At 43.8% G+C, this 20,016-nt stretch overlaps 1 protein-coding gene across 1 annotated transcript in view; it reads right to left on the reverse strand.

Moving 5' to 3' along the window:
* Positions 1 to 20,016, reverse strand: part of PLPP3 (phospholipid phosphatase 3) — an 86,781-nt gene that overhangs the window by 16,907 nt on the left and 49,858 nt on the right. The window contains exons 3-5 of the mRNA XM_017543988.2: positions 14,185 to 14,462; positions 13,735 to 13,792; positions 1,003 to 1,179 (exon numbers count right to left, since the gene is read on the reverse strand). Of these exons, the coding sequence (XP_017399477.1) occupies positions 1,003 to 1,179; positions 13,735 to 13,792; positions 14,185 to 14,462 (513 nt within the window). The remainder of the gene's footprint in view (positions 1 to 1,002; positions 1,180 to 13,734; positions 13,793 to 14,184; positions 14,463 to 20,016) is intronic.

Genomic DNA, 20,016 nt, shown 5'->3' on the forward strand with positions numbered 1-20,016 from the left:
GAAACCAGGAAAGAATAAGAAGCTGGTTTAGATCTCTCCATTGTTCATAATCCTTACTGTGAGTGAGCAAGGATAATACTAACAATAATACACCTTACAAGTGTGGTGCTTACATATCCAGCCATTATTGTATTCTGGGATTCCTGCTGGACTAGGGTGAGGTCCCCTCAGTAGGGCCCAGGAAGGCTCAATATTAAAGTAGGTGCTCAGTCATGTTTGCTGAATAAGCCCCTCAAAACACTTAGCAGGCAGGAAAAGCAGCGCCTACAGATGGAGGCTCAGAGAAGTGGAATGACTTATCCTACCTTCCCTTGGATTCAGAGATGAAGTATGTGAAAAGGTAATCCATTCATTTGGGGCGAATCAGTATGTGGTCCATCCCAAGTTGTCCCTAGGAAGTCTGTGACTTGATATACAAAGATCTAAGGCTGGGGGAGGGCTTAGCCTTCAGAAAACCTCCTCTTCTCCAAGCAACAATGACTTTACGGTCTGTCTGAGTCACCCAAAATGTCACAGAGGGAAGGGGAGGCATTTTGCAAGAAGCTGAGAAGTCCCACTGCCTACTGAGTGTCCACCAAAGCAGCATGTGAGTGTTCAAGTCAGGAGACTTAGATCTTGCTACTGGGTCAACAGACTTAGCATGACACTAAGCATGACCTGCTGACACATGACCTTGGGTAAGTTTCTTCTCTAAATGTCCTCAGCTATAACATGAGCAAGCTGGACAATACCTCAGCTGTCTTCCAACTGCAACATTCTATGAGTCTAAACCCTCTGTATTTATAGAGAAGATTTACAGACTCTATTGGATAAAGATTCGCAGGCTGGGAAGAAGCAGGAATTATTCTCATTTTACTGAAGGAGTCCAAAGCTGGGTTTCTCTTCAGACACCAAGCAGAGAACAGGAATGAGGGCTCTCTAGCTTTAGTCACTGAGCTGGAAACATTTAACAAGCAACAGTCCAGGGCTCCACTTGCATACTGAGGACAAGACGCTACTTACTATGCAGCAAGCCACCAGGGCTCCTTGTGCAAATCCTGCCAGCACATCACTGGGATGGTGCTTGTGGTCTGATACACGGGACAGTCCTGTGTAGAAGGCCATCATGATCAAAGTGAACTGCAGGAGGGGCCGGAGCAGGCGGGCTCCTCGCCAAGTGAAGCGGGCCTGTAGGTATAGCTGGAGAAAGGAGACAAAAGGAACAGACATGAAGTGACTCCCCATTCACATGCATTATAACCTCAGGGAACACACACTACATTTCTATGAACTGGAACCATCTGGATCTTGGGTGACATGTTGTAGATAGAACAATTTGGACATGATCTCAAGCCAGTTATTTAAATGCTGAGCCTGGCTAGGCACGGTGGCTCATGCCTGTAATCCCAGCACTTTGGGAGGCCGAGGAGGGCAGATCACCTGAGGTCAGGAGTTTGAGGCCAGCCTGGCAAACATAGTGAAACCCCATCTCTACTAAAAATACAAAAATTATCTGGGTGTAGTAGTGTACGCCTGTAATCTCAGCTAATCGGGAGGCGGAGGCAGGAGAATCACTTGAACCCAGGAGGTAGAGGTTGCAATGAGCTCAGACTATGCCACTGCACTTCAGTCTGGGCAACAGAGTGAGACTCTGCATAAATAAATAAATAATGTTAAGCCTTAGTTCCTGCACTAAAAAACAGGGAAAATAGAGTTTATCTAGGGAGATAAACTAGGGAAAGATCAGCAAAATAATATACAGAAATGGCTTAGCACACTGCTACATAGTAGGAACTTTATCTTCCTCTTGACTGAAACTAATCATTAAAGAACAGTAACAAGGGCTAGCAAAGGTTTCTTTTTTTTTTTTTTTTTTTACAATTGATGACAACTTACTTAACACATTTGTGTATTTCCCTGGGGATTATGGCTATGTAATCCCTACACTACCTGGTCTCGGCATGGAAATGAAATATGCGACGATAAGGGGAAGTTATTACATCCCCAGTGAGATGCTTCTGCTTCAGAAGAAAGCAACTCTATCAAAGGACACGTTTCTAAGTCACCACTTAGAACTATGGATATTGCGTTAGAATATAAGGAAACACATAAACCAACAAGACAATGCCAGGGAACTTTCAAATAGAGGTTGACAGACACTAGACAGGGTGGAGCAGAAGAGTAACCTGAACAAAAATGGAAGATTAAAAAAAAAAAAACCACCTCTAGCTGAAGCAAAGTAGTTGAAATGACGTCAACTGGGTATTGTCCCGTCAGTTATCTTGCTGCAGTTTCCGTTCTAACCTCTGGGCACAACCTATTTCCAGGTTCCTGTGGGAACTTGGGAAATGAGGGGGAAGAGGCAAATGGACAAGAGGAACTTCCGACTACAAATCAAAGCAGGAGAAGGGGAGAAAGGGCAGGGGAGGATGCTGATGGCCTAAAGATAGACCTGTGGCAGTGCTGAAGACATGAGTTTGTCCTTCCTGGGACAAATGGACACCTCCCCTTGCTGGCGAGGAAAGAGAAAGCCAGTGGCCCGTCTTGAGGAGACAGAACAGTGGAAGATCCCAGAATCACATCCTCAACTATGTGGAAAACTATTTCAAATAAGCAGGCATGGAAGACAGCAGACAACTTTATAATCATTTTGAAATTATACAACTGTATTGTTGGAAAAATGTAAGAGGAAAAAATAAGAATACTGACAAAAGATTGCACTGAGGTTGTTGCCTGCTAAGCAAGTGATAAAAAAACAATGGTTTTCTCATTATAAATGATAATCAGTTAAAAATGTAAAAGAAGATCTCAGAGCCTTTATGGAATAAAGGAGGGAAAGGACAATTTGAAGAGACAGAAAGCGAGAACTTTACTTAGAAGAATAGTCCACTTTTAAATTCAGAAGTTGATATGTAAATATTATTAGATTGCCATAGATATCCTAAAAAGATCTGGAGAATTAAATTTTTTTAAAAAAGAAAGAAGCTAGGCATTATGAAAAATGCTAAAGACAAAGAAAAATGAGAAGTTATAAATCCTGACATATAGAGCAGACATCAGGGAATACAAGAAAACAAATAAGTGTACTCACATAGGAGCTATGAAAGAAGTTAGGGGCCAGGATCAATTATAATTCGAAGGGGACTTGACCTAAATCCTAAAGGTAAATGAGGATTTGCTGAGACTTAAGAGGACAGGGGTGAGGATATATAGTCTAGGCAGAGGGGTGGCTCAGAGGCCTACCATAGAAGTTCCCCAAAACTTGAAATAGTTCAGTATAGCTGGAGAAAGGGGTGTTGGGGAAGTGGGGTGTGCACTGATGAGAAATAGGGCTACAGGGACAAGGAGGGCCTCGTTCACAGAGGGCTTTCGGTCAAACGAAGCAACCCAGACTCTACTCAGCAGGCCGGTCTTTCCCAAACCATATTCCACTGAATATTAAGGGCTTCTTCAAAAAAGGCAGATGAATGTTCTATACTAAATCCTTATTTTTGTCACTTATCAGGCTTATAGGATTACTAAAGCCTCTGAGAAGTCCTGCAGGAAAGAATACTTATTTGACCTTTAATCGCTATTTTCAGAAAACACCTACCTATTTGAATCACAATTGGAAAATATTACTGTAAGCAATGGTGAAAATTAAATTATTTCATGCAAAGCACTGAGTGCCACACTCTTGGTGCTTTTGAAGAGCTCTAGGCAAGACTGGGTCACTATAGGCAATACCGAAGTTAGTGAATCAGAGGTATAGGCCAAAGACTTCTCCCTTAATGACCTAACAGTGGACTGTATAATCGTGAATGAAAAGATGCTTCCTTTTAGAAATGGAGATGAAGAAGGTGTTGATCTAGCTCTAACTCAACACAAGTCTTCAGGACAATGGCAAATTCAAGGAACAAGGAATCGTCCACTTGTAGTGTGCTTCAGCTATTCTTGTCAGTGGACAAGGGTGGGGCGCATAATAGGACACAGATTTTATTATTTTATTTTATTTTTTGAGACAGAGTCTTACTCTGTTGCCCAGGCTGGTGTGCAATGGTACGATCTTGGCTCACTGTAACCTCTGCCACCTGAGTTCAAGTGAATCTCCTGCCTCAGCCTCCTGAGTAGCTGGGATTATAGGCACCTGCCACCACACCTAGCTAATTTTTGTTGTTTTAGTAGAGACAGGGTTTCACCATTGGCCAGGCTGGTCTTGAACTCCTGACCTCATGATCCATCTGCCTCGGCTTGTGCTGGGATTATAGGCAGGAGCCACCATGCCCGGCCAGAACACAGATTTTAATCAGGAAAACCTCCCTGAGCCTCCATTTTCTCACATATAAACTAAGTGTAGCAACCACTCTTTTAGAGGCTATGGTCCAGTTTGGTTGATAACGTAGAGGATGGCATGAAATGCTACTCAATAAATAGGTGATTTTATTGTTTAACCATATTTCTTAATTTGGAGCGGCAAGATTATCTAACTTCCCTTGCTGAAAAATCTGTAGGCCCTCAGAAAATGCTTGTTACAAGTCCTCCAACCATTCCCCCTGACCCTGCATGCAGGCTGAGGTCACAGGCCTTGGAAACCAAGGGTGGGGCAGAGGAAGGGTGTGTTTCCCAACTGGACAAGGCCCACATCTCGCCTTCCACTGATTCAGATACTTAAGGTTGGAGCTTAAGACAAGAAGAGAGGAAAAGGCCAGTCATCACGATAGCTCCAGAAAGGAAGGGAGTGCTTATGAATGAGAAAGGAGTAGGGGTCAAGGGAAAAAAAAACGCCTTTGGGAAGCAGTCAGACATGGAATCACAGTAAGCAGATGGGAGCTTGCTCCCTGATAACCATCAGTAACTAACACAGTTATGGAGGAATGCCTTGAGGTCAGGACTGATCCCGGTGTCTGCAGCTGGGGTTTTTGGGGAAATCAGTGCAATAGTAAAGTGCATTTTGGGGTACAATAGCTCTGATTTCAATCCTGGCTCTGTCACTTACTAAGTATGTGGTCAGTTGACTTCTATAAGCCTCAGTCTCCTCATCTGTAAAATAGGTAGAAAAGTATATCCTTCTCTGGGTTGCCAGGATCAAAGGAGACAACATGGAAAGGAACCTGTCTGGCACAGGACGGGCACTGAGGACACTTTTCAGAAACCCAGGTTACCCTTTTGCCTGGTGAATGATATTTACTCAATGTCATTCACCAGGGCAAAAGGGTAACCTGGATCTCTGAAAATCATCCTGAAACATGGCAATTTCACCAAAACAACAAAGAGGAGTTGAGAATGAGATTGCACAACGACCTTTCATCCAGTGGCTACATCTGATATGAGAAGTAAGCTGGTGGCAAGAGGCTTTGAGATTGCTGAAAGGATCCAATGACCTTCTCCATCCCACTCCAGTTTCACTGCTGCTAAATGGATTGGATTTTGCCAGGGTAGAGCCCAGTTCACATGAGCCACCCCAGGACAGAGGTTTGGGCCTCACTAGGATCAGTGAGTACATTCTGGAGCTGGGGGACAAGTAACTAACTCTCAGAAAAGCTGTATACTTGTGTTTTGAATGTGGGGGGTGATGGAAGTGTGCGCAGGTGAATTAGAGGAGCCTGAAGTTCCAAATGTCCCCCGGAGGCTGTCTCCATTCCTTCCCACTCCACAGGAGACAGGTAAAATTTATTGAAGAAAGGAAGTCAAACCTTGCTGATAGACGATGCCATCCCCCTATTCTGGACCAAAACATACTTTCCCAGATCAGAATGCCTATGGGGGTTTAATAAGGTCCTAGGTGCCCTGAAAGGGTAAGTAGAGCTGGACAAAACCTGAAAGCCTAAGTCAGCTTGACCTCCTCTAGTCTATTGCTGACATTCTGTGTTCACTTCCCCATCTGCGTGAAGGCCTCTGGGCTAGAGAATCAGCCCTCTGAAACTACTTCCCAAGCACCAATATGACACTGCAGAAAATGATTTGCAGCCAGAGCAACTAGATTGGAATCTTCTCTCTGCTACATACAAGCTGTATGGCCCTGGATAAGTCACTCTGCTTCTGTGAATTTCTTTTTTCTCATATATGGCATGAGAAGATTTGTTTATTTTTTAAAATGTTAGAAGCATCTATTTAAGAGTCTGTGAAAGACACAGAATTTAAAAAGTCCATTCACTAAAACAGCACATAATCTTAAAGACCTTTTCTTGTACTAAGATTTTGCTTTCAGTTGCTAAAAAAAAACAAACTGCTGATTGTGGATATGATAAAAAGAAAGGTGTATGTCTGTTTTCCATATCCCTAAATTATGGATGTAAGCCCCGGCATGTAGAACTCACTCTATCAGTGGAGTTCTCTTCTTCCTTGTCCTAGCTTCAGAACCAGGGTATTGTGGAATTCCAACAAAACCTCCTTAGAAAGGACCGACTTAATTTGAGGCGGCTCCTCTGGTCTGAACCAGCAGAGTCAGATGAGTGGGTGAGTCACACTGTCGTTCCTGCTAAGTCATTTGTGTTTCATTACATGATTTGCATACTGGTGGAACAGGTCTGTGCTGTCCTCTCACTTCATTTCCATTGCTCTTGGGACAGCTCTGCTAAGAGTGAAAGGGAGGCTTTTGTCCTTCCTTAGGTCCCTGCCTACCCTCTTCCTGGAAGCCAGTCCAGACCACTGACACCCAGTGAGAAACTTTCTCCCTTCTCTAATCTCCTCTATGGCTCTCACTGGGCTCTGGTTCATGTGCCTGGTGGGTGGCTTGCAAACATAGCCTAGAACTAGAATTTCTTTCTGGAATATTCTTTCCTTTCAGGACAAAATAATTTTCTATTGACTTTTCTCCTCCTTTAGAAGAAAATCAAATCTTGTCTTCTGTCACTATCAGAGGCAGGAAAGAAAACTACCATCTTGTTGAGCACTGTTCCAGAGCCTGGGCCCGGTGCTTTAAGTTACATTACCTCCAATTTTCACAATAATCATGTTAGGTGGATACCACTGGGTCCATTCTACAGATGCAGAAATCAAGGCTAAAAGAGGCCATGGTACTTGCTGAAGGTAACTGACAGATATGTACATTGAGTATATTTGCCTCTTTCTGAGTCTGTGCTCTAATCACAGAACCTCCTGGCTTCCATAGGAAATCACTGCCTCACCCAAAGTCTTTGTCTTTTTATATTGGACCTCTGTCTTTCGAGAAAAGCAGCAGTTTGAGGGCACTACACCAAAGGACAACCTCCTGGGAATGTTTGGAACTTCAGGCTCCTCTAAGTCACCCGCACACACTTCCTCAACCCCCACATTCAAAACACAAGTATACAGCTTTTCTGAGAGTTAGAGCGGAAGAATCTCTCACCTGATCTGAAGCTGGAGGGAGTCTAAGAGCTGATCAGTATACCTCGTAGCAGAGGTGAGAGCCGCTTCCATCCCCTCGTCCACCCCTAAGCAGAGAATGCAACCGGCTGTTTCGCCACTATTTACTTCTCTGGCTTTCCACACACAATTATGAGCTCTTTTGGTGTCCCCAGGTGCTCACACAGGGTCTGTCACAGAACAGGTACTCAGAAACAGATGGATGTGTGGCAAGGTAAATGAATGTTATAGGGAGAAAAAGGAAAAACATCTGGTGCAGTGGTTTATTCCCTTTGGAAACAACAATCTTGCTCCCACCAGGAGTTTCCACGGCCACTCCCAGGATCTGTGGGTACACCTCGCGGGCATACCAGATCCCAGGTTCCAGGGCACCAAACATGCAGAATAAAACCTCAATGACTAACAAGCACGGCCCAGAGAAAGGGCTGTTAGAGCGCAGCCACTTCCCCATTCCTTGGCACCCAACAAACCCTCTGACACAGAAACAGTTCTCGTAGGACAGCACAGTAAGAATTAATAGAGAAAGAGTTCAGCCAAGATGTTCCCTACACTACACAGGCCCTCAGCAATGTATCAAGTCCATGATTAGGAGACAAGGAAATTTCTGACTGGAATGGAAAGAAGGATGGCCCAAGAGTGTCAGAAGAACTGAAATCCATTCATTCATTCATCAAATATTCATTGTACACTTACCAGGGGTCAGGCATTGTTTTGGGAAATAGGACATAGCAGTGAATCCAAGAGACCAAAAAAATCTCTTCCCCGAGAATTTGCAATCTTTTTTTTAATAGAGATGGGGTCTCACTATATTGCCCAGGCTGATCCTGAACTCCTGGGGGCATGCGATCCTCCTGCCTTAGTCTCCCAAAGTGCTGGGATTACAGGCATGAACCATTGTACCCAGCCAGAATTTATAATTTAGTTAGAAGAAACAAACAAGCAAGTAAATATATAGTATGTCAGATGGTGAGAAGTAAGGCTGCAAAGGGGAATAGGGAGAACAGTATTAGAGGAGGGGTCTGTCATTTTAAACAGGGGAGTCAGGAAAGCCTCCTGGAAAGGGACCTAAAGAAGGTGGGGGGACAAGGTGCAGGATTCCGGGAGAGAGGGGAGAACAGCAGCTAAGGAAAGGCCTTAACACAAAGTGCTGCCTAATCCAACCTGCAAAATGAGGAGCTGCGACTGATGATCCCAAAGGTATTTTCAACTCTCAAGTGTACCCTCAGTTCCCTGGTTCCTACCAGCCATCCCAGCTGTACTGAACTGAATACCTGCAGTTCTCCAAATCACCATCCTCCTTTTCACCTTCACACATGTAGTTCTTTCAGTCTCCTCTTTCTTCATGTGACTACCTCTACTGCCACCCCCTGCTCCAGGTTAGCACAGGGGACACAATTCTGACAGTCCATAATATAACCTACACATCCCCTTGTCCCTGCTGGACAATGTACCAGACTATTCTGTACCAGCCAATGTACCAAAGCAGGACATCGCCTACTGCTTCTTTGGACTACATTATGCAAGGATGTAACCATCTCCCCATTCCCACTCCTAGCATGGGGCTTGGCACATAATAGTCCCACACTAAGTATATACCAAAAGCTGAATGTTGGATGCACAGGTGAGTTCCTTAAGGGCGGGGCCCAGGTCTTATTCACCTCAATATCCCCAAAAGGTAGCAGAGTGCCCAGCCCAACAGAGGAGACACCAGGGGTGCTACATGAATTGGCGTCTGCCCTCGTGTTGGCATTTTATCCAGTTACCATATCATCCTCAAACTCTGAGTAAGGAGGTTCAGGGTCAATCCAGATGTGGTCCTCTGGGGATCAGGCCAGGGATCAGAGGTATAAAGCATAGTTTATGCTTATATATGCTGTGGGTTTGTGTGTTTTTTTAAATTAGAGTTTGCATTAATCTCTAACAAGCCTTAACCTCACCCTTAAGCTTCTGTGCCCAGAGATAATTTGGTGTTTGAGGCATGGTTTTTCCAAGCTCATCATTTGGCAAAATTTATTCATTGACCTAACATGAAGTGCCCTTAAAGCTATGGAGGTTCTGGAAGTGGCTGCTGCTGAAAGGCTGGAGTGGAGACGCTGGTGCTTCCGGTCCGATATTCCCTGAACTTGATGGTAATGTGCCATAAGTTTGTCTCAATAGCTTCCCATCTTCCTTTTTAGCACTTAGGGAAGTTCAAACTTCTTTCAAATAGAGCCACAGTGATTGAGAGATAAATAGGCCATCTCATCCCATTCTTTCATCTGACAGATGGGGAAAGTGGAGTTCAGCGGGGAAAAGTGGCAATAACTCTGCAAAATAGACATGAACACCTCCACTTTACAGACGAGTACCCTAAGGCTCTAAAGCTATGTAGCCTGCTCATGGTTTAATAGCTAGTCATGGATACAGCCAGATTTGATTCCACATCTGCTTGATTCCAAACACAAAAGCTGTCAATGCTAAACCAGGCCAGCTCAAATGTGATTCTCCCCAATACCCCAGGGAAGCCATGAATCACACGCTGCATGAATAAAAAACAGCATGGGGTGCACCGGGGAGGCCAGTCTATTTCCCCAACTCCAGCAATTCCTGAAGCCCAACATGAAAGCCCCAGGGGAGGGTCTAAGGGCTTCTTGGACTGACTGCAGAGTCTCCCACCTTCTCTGGTGGCCCGAAGTGGTGTCCTTTCAACTTCCTTTAGAAAGTTGTGCAAATCACCCGAGCACAGTGGCTCATGCCTGTAATCCCAACACTTTGGGAGGCCAAGGCAGGTGGATCATCTGAGGTCAGGAGTTTGAGACCAGCCTGACCAACATGGTGAAACCCCATCTCTATTAAAAATACAAAAATTTGGCTGGGCGCGGTGGCTCATGCCTGTAATCCCAGCACTTTGGGAGGCTGAGGTGGGTGGATCACCTGAGGTCAGGAGTTCGAGTCCAGCCTGGTTAACATGGTGAAACATCATCTCTATTAAAAATATATTGGGAGGCTGAGGTGGGCGGATCATGAGGTCAAGAGATCGAGACCATCCTGACCAACATGGTGAAAGCCCATCTCTACTAAAAATACAAAAATTAGCTGGGTGTGGTAGCATGTGTCTGTAGTCCCAGTTACTCAGGAGGCTGAGGCAGGAGAATTGCCTGAACCCGGGAGGCAGAGGTTGCAGTGAGCCGAGATCACACCACTGCACTCCAGCCTGGGCAACAGAGCGAGACTCTGTCTCAAAAAAGAAAAGTTTGTAAATCAGCCGAGCATGGAGGCTCACACCTGTAGTCCCAGCACTTTGGGAGGCCAAGGTGGGTGGATCACTTGAGCCCACGAGTTCAAAACCAGCGTGGCCAACATGGCAAAACCTCATCTCCATAAAAAAATACAAAAATTAGCTGGGTGTGATGGCATGTGCCTGTGGTCCCAGCTACTCAGGTGGCTGAGGTGGAAGGATCACCTGAGTCCAGGAGGCAGAGGCTGCAGTGAGCCAAGATCCACTGTGCTCCATCCTGGGTGACAGATGTGTGGATGTGTGTCGAAGAAGAACAAGAAGGAGAAGGAGAAGAAGCAGCAGAGTAGGAAGAAGAAGAAAGCTTTGCAGATCAAATGTTACAAGAGCTGGGATTTCTCTATAATATCACATAAGCATATGCCCCGGCAAAGGGTGTTGTACGCATTTTTTGGCCCTTATCCTCGCAGGTTGTTTTAGGGCAAGATAACCTTAGAGCTAAAAATAGGTGTGTAATATACCTTGCATGTGTGAGTTGTGAGTGTTGAATGTGTGTTTGTACAAGAGTTCTGAAGAGTGTATATGCACAGTGGGGTGGGAGGTGGGGGATATAACGATATGCTAAGGAGAGGATGGATTGATGGATTAAAGAGGCTCTCCTTCTCTTCTTTTTTAGACACAACGTCTCCCTATGTTGTCCAGACTCCTCTCGAACTCCTGGCCTCAAGGGATCCTCTCACCTTGGCCTCTAAAAGTGCTGAGATTACAGGCATGAGCCACCGTGCCCAGCCAAAGGAGGCTCCCCTCCCTCTCTCTCCCTTCCTTTCCCCTCTCCCTTTTCTCCTCCTTCCCTCTTCCAGCAATATGGAAGCACTACAACTTTTTCCTCCCTCTGAGTGATGCAAAGAAACCTTCAATCCAAACACTTCTCACCCATCATCCCGATAGAGACCTCCAGCTGGTAAGGAGGTAACTGGAGTTGGGGGCAGGAGGGAGGGGATATCTCAACCATCAAAGCAAAGGAGACAGACGGTCTCCTTCAGGCAAAATTTAAGTTAGGGTTAAGAGTTAATATTCCTGAAGTTCATCCTGAAGAGGTCTGGTTTTTGTTTGTTTTTGTAGCGTAGTACAATGAAAAGAACACACAACAAAGCTAAAGTCTGGCCTGCAAATACCTTTTCTTTTCCTTTTTTTTTTTTTTTTTTTTTTTTTTTTTTTTTTTTTTTTTTTTTTTTTTTTTGAGACAGAGTCTTGCTCTGTCGCCAGGCACCAGGCTGCAGTGCAGTGGCACGATCTCGGCTCACTGCAACCTTCACCTCCTGAATTCAAGCAATTCTCCTGCTTCAGCCTCCGGGTAGCTGGGACTATAGGTGCATGCCACCACACCCAGCTAATTTTTTTGTATTTTTAGTAGAGATGAGGCTTCACCATGTTGGCCAGGATGGTCTCAATCTCTTGACCTCTTGATCTGCCTGCCTCGGCCTCCCAAAGTGCAAATACATTTTCTGTCCCTTACTGACAGTGGAACTGTTGTTACTGAACGTCTTAGATTCAAGTTGGAGAGGATAATCAAAACACACCTCATCAGGTCACCAAGAACCAAGAGTAAGTAGATATGGTACCAGGCACAGAGAAGGCACCCAAAGCATGTCAGCATCTTCACCTGTTGTACAGCTGTGAAGGCCACATGCACAATGCTGGCTTCAAAACAATCCAGTATTTTTCTCTTGGAATAAAATGAAGAGACATGAAAAAAACGAACACATACCCGGTTCCTCTAAGAACTTTTATAAAAACACCGAAATTACATTTATAAAATTGTTTCCAGCCCTGGGTAAAATATGTACATGGAGCAGGAACCTAAGTATGTTTGCTGAATTTTCCTTTCTAAGAGCAAAACAAAAACAAAAAGATGAAGAATGGAGGGAAGTGCTATTCATGTACACGTAAAACTCATGTTTAATGTTGTCATAGGTTGGGGCCCATCTTTCAGCTCTGCATCCTTGGTAATGGGAAGCCAATGTTGGCTTAGTTTAGAGGCCTCTACACTTGGAAAGGATTGCGGAAAAAAACAAAACATAAATAAAACAACCTCTCTGTTGTTTTTCCCAGTTCCTAATTATGCTTTTTAAATAGGTTGAAATAAAAATGTTCTTTTTCCAAACAGTTTGTGCTCCTCTGAGCTATGTCTGACCTCTCAGCACCTTCTCACTCTGAACTCCACCAAAGCGGCTGGAAGCAGGAAGTGCTTTGGCACACACAGACCTCATTCAAGGGGAGAGGAAAGGCAGGGAAGCCCACGTGTAACTGACAAAGAAAAACAGACCAGCCCTCTGTCTGTACGGCAGCTGGAGGCGAACAGGGCACTTCACCTGCATTGCCCAACAGCCTGCAGGAAATCAGAGCAGACACGGCCATGAGAAGAGCGACATGGGAATCATCATGGTTCCACCACTGGCTGAAGGAACTTAAACATGCTGCTTATCCTCTCTGGTCCTTGGTCTGTGGATTTGAGAAATGGGGCATGGATTGTGTACTTCACAGTGTTGTTATGAAGTCATGCATTCTCACGGAGCAGAAGTATTTTGCAAAACTCAAAATTATTCTAAATACTTAGGTAATGATAATCCTTAAAGTCCTTCCTCCAGTAGAATACGAAGGACTGACATGGTGAACGTTTCAAAAATTTTACGAGAAGGCTTGGGCTTGAGCAACAGTCCTGGTGTTTACGTAAATTTTGGCAGTTCACTTTAATTCTCTGAGCCTTACTTACCAATCTTTTCCCACAATAGATTTTCCGAAAACGGTGCTGGCACCCTAAAATGTTATATTTAGGTTGGTGTAAGAGTAATTGTGGTTTTTGCCATTAAAGTAATGTAGTCCAGGGGTTTTTGTAATGGCAAAAACCTCAATTACTCTTGTACCAACCCAGCACAAGTGGCTTTATCACTTTAAAATTTCAAAATGCATCCATCATGCTTATCAAGCAGCTATGGCAAATACTATTTTTATTTGAAAAACGGGGGGAAAAACTGGAAAGTAAAATAACTTCTGCTAAAGCAGTGGCAGAGCTTAGATTCACACCTAACTTTTCTAACTAACCTTTTTTTCAAGGATTTCACAGTGATGTCATGCCCCTAACTCTTTTGAGGGCTATCATATCGGAAGGGATTGAAGCTGGGGGTGAGCACTGTTCAAATCAAAGGGTGGGTACTTACCACCAAATACAGCATGGTGTACATGGAGAAGGAGGCATGGCCAGAGAAGAAGGACTTCCTGCAAGAGCAAGAGAGGGCCATGAGAGGGCCATGTTCACATCCCCAATACACACTTGTCTGTCTGTCTTCCCTACCTAGACTGTAACCTTTAGAGCAGGCACTATTCCCTTTTCATTTTTGCATCCCTGGTAGTGTTTTGGACCCACGCCTGGAGCATATCAGGCACCCATGAATTCATGAATAAACAAAAGAATGAATGAATGGACTCATCAATGCTACTATCAGAAGTATTGATTTACATATCCATCTCAATCACCTGACTGTGAGTTCCTCAAGAATAGGAACTATGCCTTATTCACCCATCTAAACCAGAGCCCAGCTAGAGGTGCTCACTCAACTGCACTGTATCAAAGGGGTCCGCGCTCTGGCCATGGGGAGGTGGTATCTCACCTGGCTTCCTGGACTTTGCTGTCATCGCCTCTGCATCTGTAGTTCTGAATGTAGCCTTCAGAGCAGTTGATCTGGCTGAAATCAGGGTTGCAGACACTCAAGAAGTGAGGACGCAGGCGTCCTATGGACACTTTGGCAATGTCTGTGAAAGACTGGCTGATGGCACAGCCAAAGAGGAAGCAGCCCACTTGCTTATAGAGTGCTGCCACGTAGGGGTTCTGAATTGTCGACCGCGACTTCTTCAGGTAATAGATCCGGTAGAATTCCCCCGTGATGATCTAAAAGGAACCCAATAGGGGAATTAGGTAGTATCAAGACTCATCATCAACACTGATGCCGTAAAGGATATTTAATGACATAGGAGAACATTCAGTATTTGCAAAGGAGTGTCCTAATTTTCTATTTATGAAATATACAGACACAAATATGAACAGAAGGAAAGATCAAAGTGCTAACATAGTTGGGTTTTTTAAGCCCAACATGACCATGTAATACCTTTGTAAAAATATACAACCAAATATATTTATATGTCTATATGTGTGTGTGTATACACACACACACACACACACACACACACACACACACACACACATATATATAATTTTTTTTAAAGGGAGAGACAAATAAAAACTTAACCATATAAAAGAAATACTAAATGAAGAATCAAGGACAAAGTTAAGGGTAACTATGATGTCACAGGGTCTGAGCAAATCTCAGGATTCTGGGATTGGGGATAAAAGATCACCGAAAATGACCTGACTCTAGTAAGGGCCTCAGCCTTGTGCTGACATTGGCCATGGGGAGAGTTTCTATATGAAGAGGTGAATACACCATGGTTAAGTCCTGGGGAATCCAGATTCTGTCGCCAATCTGGTGTCCTTCAGCAATAATCTACACCCTCCAAGCTTCAGCCTCCCGCTCCATAAAAGAAGGGTGCTCACCTTTGTAGTTAGTTGTTGGTTCAAATAGGATAACATTAATGGGAAATGACCTGGATCATAGAAAGCAGTGCTTTTATTTTGCTTTGTAGAAGCATAGTGTGGTGAATGGAACACCAGTCTATAAACTAAGAAACTTGCAGTACGATGCCCTTCAATGTTTGTGAATTTCCTCCAGTCAGCCTGTGCTGTCTTCTCTGATCCTGATGATCCTTCTCAAATCATTCTTGATTTTCATACTATATCTATGATATGATGCTTAGAGATTTATCACTACTAAAAACAATCCACCAAGTACTGGTTACCTACTATATACCGGACATTGCTTTTATATTCTTTATGTCATGAAATCCTGATGCTTAAGATAGCTATCTTGACATCATTTACATCAAGAATGGGTGACAGCTGATGCTCTGTAAGGAAAACAGCTATGATGTGTACAATCACATACCCTGCTGCCTTTGTCTTAACTCGACAGTCTAGCCACAGCTACTTCCTGGTTGTAACCACAGCCCAGTGACAGTGAGGGTCAGCTTATCACTCACCACAAAAGACTCTTCACACTTCCTCCCAGGACAGGATGATGAGCTATACTTGCCCTTTCAGAGGGCAGAGAGCATGTGCACAACCACAAGGGAAGCAACAGGCTGGCATATCCAGACACTCCTTTGCAAAGGCTCCCATTATTCTTTTATAGGAGAGGAAGACATGAGGTCTGATCAAGGTCCTCGAGGGCTCCAAAGTCTGGGGAAAGATGACCATGTAGGAAGGAAACACCAGCTGGGCTCAGGGACAAACAGGTGCAGCAGTAGGAACAGCTACAATCACCGCCAGCGTTGACACAGTGAACTCTTGTGTTTGTAAATGCTTTATATGTAAGAGCTACATTTTGTTTTCCCAGATAATACTGAGTACAATTCCGTATTAGAGGAACATAGTCAAAGGCCACTGTAGCCAGCATCTTGGCATAGCCATTTCCTGAGAGAGCAAAACTAGTATGTGACCCTGCATAGATGCTCAAAGACTATCAATTGAAGGAACAAACGAATCAAAGGGAACGGTAGTCGTCAGAGTTGCCTTCTTACAAAATTGGAAATATCCCCTAAACGTTACCGAGAACGCTTTGATAACCCGTTGCAGAGATTAAACTCTGAGAAGCCTGGCAATTCATTAATGAAAGAGACCATTATATTTAGAAGAAACTTAGGTCCAAATTAGCTCGCATCTAAAGATTAAACCCAGGTGCACTGACTCCCTGCCCAGCATTCTTTCCTACCATTCATGATCTAATTCCCCTTTTGAACCTGTGTATACATTTACCCTATGTAACCTCACAGGCAAACAAGTTCCAGATGTTTATTACCACAATCATGTTCTCTTACTCCATTTTATTCTTCCCTATTTATAAATTATATGAGACTTTATATGCAGGGGAAGAGCACTGAATTAGGAGTCAAGTAGCTCAGGTTCAAGTCCCTACTTGTTTAGTGAATTTGGGATAAATTGTTTTCTCCATTTGCAAAATGAGGGCGCTAGATTCTGATTTATTACTTCATAACTGCAGTGACATTTTTCCCAACTCTCCTGGCCTATGTCCATCATCCACCACTAGCCTGCTAACCAAGCACAGGTAATAAGCAACAGCAGAGGAAAGTTACTTGCTCAGAGATGACACCACAAGCAGGGAGCAGAACCAAGGCCCCAGGCAAAATCTCTGACCGCGGATTGCTCCCCCGTTCCCTGAACCAGCCACTGCTACAGATTAAGGAACTGTTTCTAAGCAGGCGTGGCCTGAGGATCAGTCAACACAATTTCCTGTTTGATGCTGAGAACATGTGAGTTTCCACTGCAAATTAGTATCTCTTGCATGAATTTACTGATTAATCTCCGATGAGTCACCTTTCTGCTCCAGTCACGTTAGGGAGAAGGGGTTTGATTCTTTTCAGCTCAATTATCCCATAATTCTAAAACTTCCATTTTTAGTGCCACACTTTTTTTTTTTTTTTTTTTTTTTTTTTTTTAGAATCTTTTTTTTTTTTTTTTTTTTTTTTTTTTTTTTTTTGAGACAGAGTCTTGCTCTGTCACCAGGCGCCAGGCTGGAGTGCAGTGGCATGATCTCGGCTCACTGCAACCTCCACCTCCCAGGTTCAAGCAATTCTCCGGCCTCGGCCTCCCAAGTGGCTGGGACTACAGATGTGTGCTACCACACCCAGCTAATTTTTATATTTTAGTAGAGACGGGATTTCACTATGTTGGCCAGAATGGTCTCGATCTCTGGAGCTCGTGATCGGCCCACCTCGGCCTCCCAAAGTGCTGGGATTACAGCCGTGAGCCACCGCGCCCGGCCACACTCTTAAGAAAGTAAATTGCAAAGTAAAATGTTTCCTTCACTCATGAGAAGACAAGGAAATGAAAAGGACATTTTGCGGTACCTCAAATTCTTAATAACAATAACAGCAGCCATCTCTTACACTTATTTTGTACTGTAATTTCATTTAATCTTATCTGTGAAGAAGATATCCCATTCCACGGATGGAGATACTAAGACTCCGGAAGACGGTGACTTTTCTGAAGGATTTGAGGCTCGTAAGTGACAGAGTTGAGAGTGGAGCCCAGGTATTCTGACTCTTAAGTTCAAAGACCCACAGCAGACTACAGTGAGATAATTTCATTATTTCTATCATTATTAAAACCAATTTCCACTGTAGAAGAGCAATTGCAGGTTTTTAAGGAGAGAGCCAGGCTGAAGCCATTTAGCAGACACATGACTCCAGGACCACATGGCTTCTGGGGCAGCCTTGACAGATTTTGGAGTTAATGAGCAACAAATTATGTATTTTCTCCATCCCCTTGTACAGAAGGGTCGGGGAGTCGACAACACAGCCATAAATCATCATTATGAACCAGCCGGACTTGGCTTCTTGTAATCCTAACCCTTAAAAGGCTATTTAATGAAATTTGGGCTGTGAAAGGGAGCCTGAATACCTCACCTCTACAGACGAGGCGAAGGCTTAAATTGTCCTCTGACACGTTACGCACCTAACTCTAGAGTCCTAGATTTACTGCTTTCGGACTTTATTCATTACTCACAGTGTTTTTATTCCTGGGTAATAAAATAAATTATCCCCTCCCCCTCCCACTACAAAGGGTCTGTCCCCACTCCCAGACTCCTGCCCCCAGAGCCCACATTTCTGCCTCAGTCAGCAAGGTTCTGATACGTAAATTGTACTGCTGAGAAAATGCCTTCAATGTTGATCCCTTTCTGAAACAGCAAGCAACAGATTCTGGGGGTGATGGCAGGCTGCCAGGCAAGCAGAGAATTCTCCCCTACCTGCCTTTTAAAGCACTTGGCACAGAATCTGGAAACTAATAAAATGGGAAAGCATGGCAATTAAGCTACAAGGGGACAGAAAGGGATCAGTCCTTCGGCTGCAGTTTGCAGAGAGGTTGGCTCCAGCTCCAAGACAGCTCCTCTTCCTGCCTTTTCTGGTGAAAAAGAGCTCAACTGTCCACATATTCACAAATATTTAACTGTTATGGAGAGGAAATATGAAGAAAAATTAGGACAGACTTTTGGAAAAGGATAGAGCATGAGGTGGTGAAAGAAGCAACAATGTGTAGCCAGAAAAACCTGAATCTTGCCTATTGCCTTAGGCATGTGACTTTACCTCTCTGGGCTTACAGTGTCCTCACCTATAAAATAAGGTTAATAATATCTACCTGGCAGGATTGTCAGGGAATTAGATAAGGTGATATGTCAATCACCTGGCACCTAGCCGGACAGACCTCCAAACGATAACTTTTTTCTCCCTCCGCTGGAGAAGGGGAAAACAAAAAACAAAACAACAACCACAAAAACATGTTTTGTAGAGAATATCTCTTCCAAGAGCTCCTTGGATGATATCATACCTAACCGAAGAGTTTAGAAGCACCACCCCTCCAGGGTAGGACCAGAAAATGTGTGTATGGATGACATTGTTTTTGATCATTTTATCTACTATGCCTTTTTTCTTTTTACACTTTTTTTTTCCTTTCTTTTTTTTATATAGAGATGGGGTTTCACCATGTTGGCCAGGTTGGTCTCGAACTCCTGACCTCAGGTGATCCACCAGCCTCCGCCTCCTAAAGTGCTGGGATTACAGGTATGAGTCACTGTGCCCAGCCTAGTATGTCTTTTTCAGCAGATCAAGACAGAAGCAAAGTCTAAACCCAAAGCATAAGGGACAACCCTACTCTACTGTTTTGTGTTATTTTTAACATTCCACTCTATTTATAAATAATCCCAAGAAAAGTAATATTTTTGCACAGCATCCTAAAAATGTCTCTTTCAGAGACTGAGAACTCATCTTCCATCTCTGAGTACGAAGGACAAACTTTCCTATACTCTGATCTGCTTACATAATAATATTTTTTTAGTGCTTAAAGCTTACAATGCACTTCCACATCCACTTTACTGTTTGCTTCTCACAACACCCTATGAATTACTGAATTATTACCAAAACTTATGTAAATGAGTGTGCTGAAGGCCTGAAAGGGCAGTGAATCACTTGATAAAAATGAGACAGCAAGAAGACTATCACTGAGCTGGGACTTCCTCGTTCTAATTCCTGTGTTGTTCCCAATAGCATCAAGCTCACTTTCTCCTACAAGTCCTACTAAGCAATAGTATGTATGTCTCCAGAGAGACAGATGTTCACAGAACACCCAGTAAGGGCCTGTCATCTTGAAAGGCACCTGCACCTCACAGTTCCTGCTAAGCACAGAGGGTCAAGTTATTCTTCTACATCTCAGTTACATAAGTTAGTGAACTTCTTTCTGCCCAGAAAAGATTAATTCAACAAACCGTTGATGATGGAGAATCATGAAGGGAGAATCACATTTCTCACTTTAGTTC

This window comes from Cebus imitator, unplaced genomic scaffold, assembly GCF_001604975.1.
Source record: "Cebus imitator isolate Cc_AM_T3 unplaced genomic scaffold, Cebus_imitator-1.0 Scaffold163, whole genome shotgun sequence".
Classification (NCBI taxonomy): Eukaryota; Metazoa; Chordata; class Mammalia; order Primates; family Cebidae; genus Cebus; species Cebus imitator.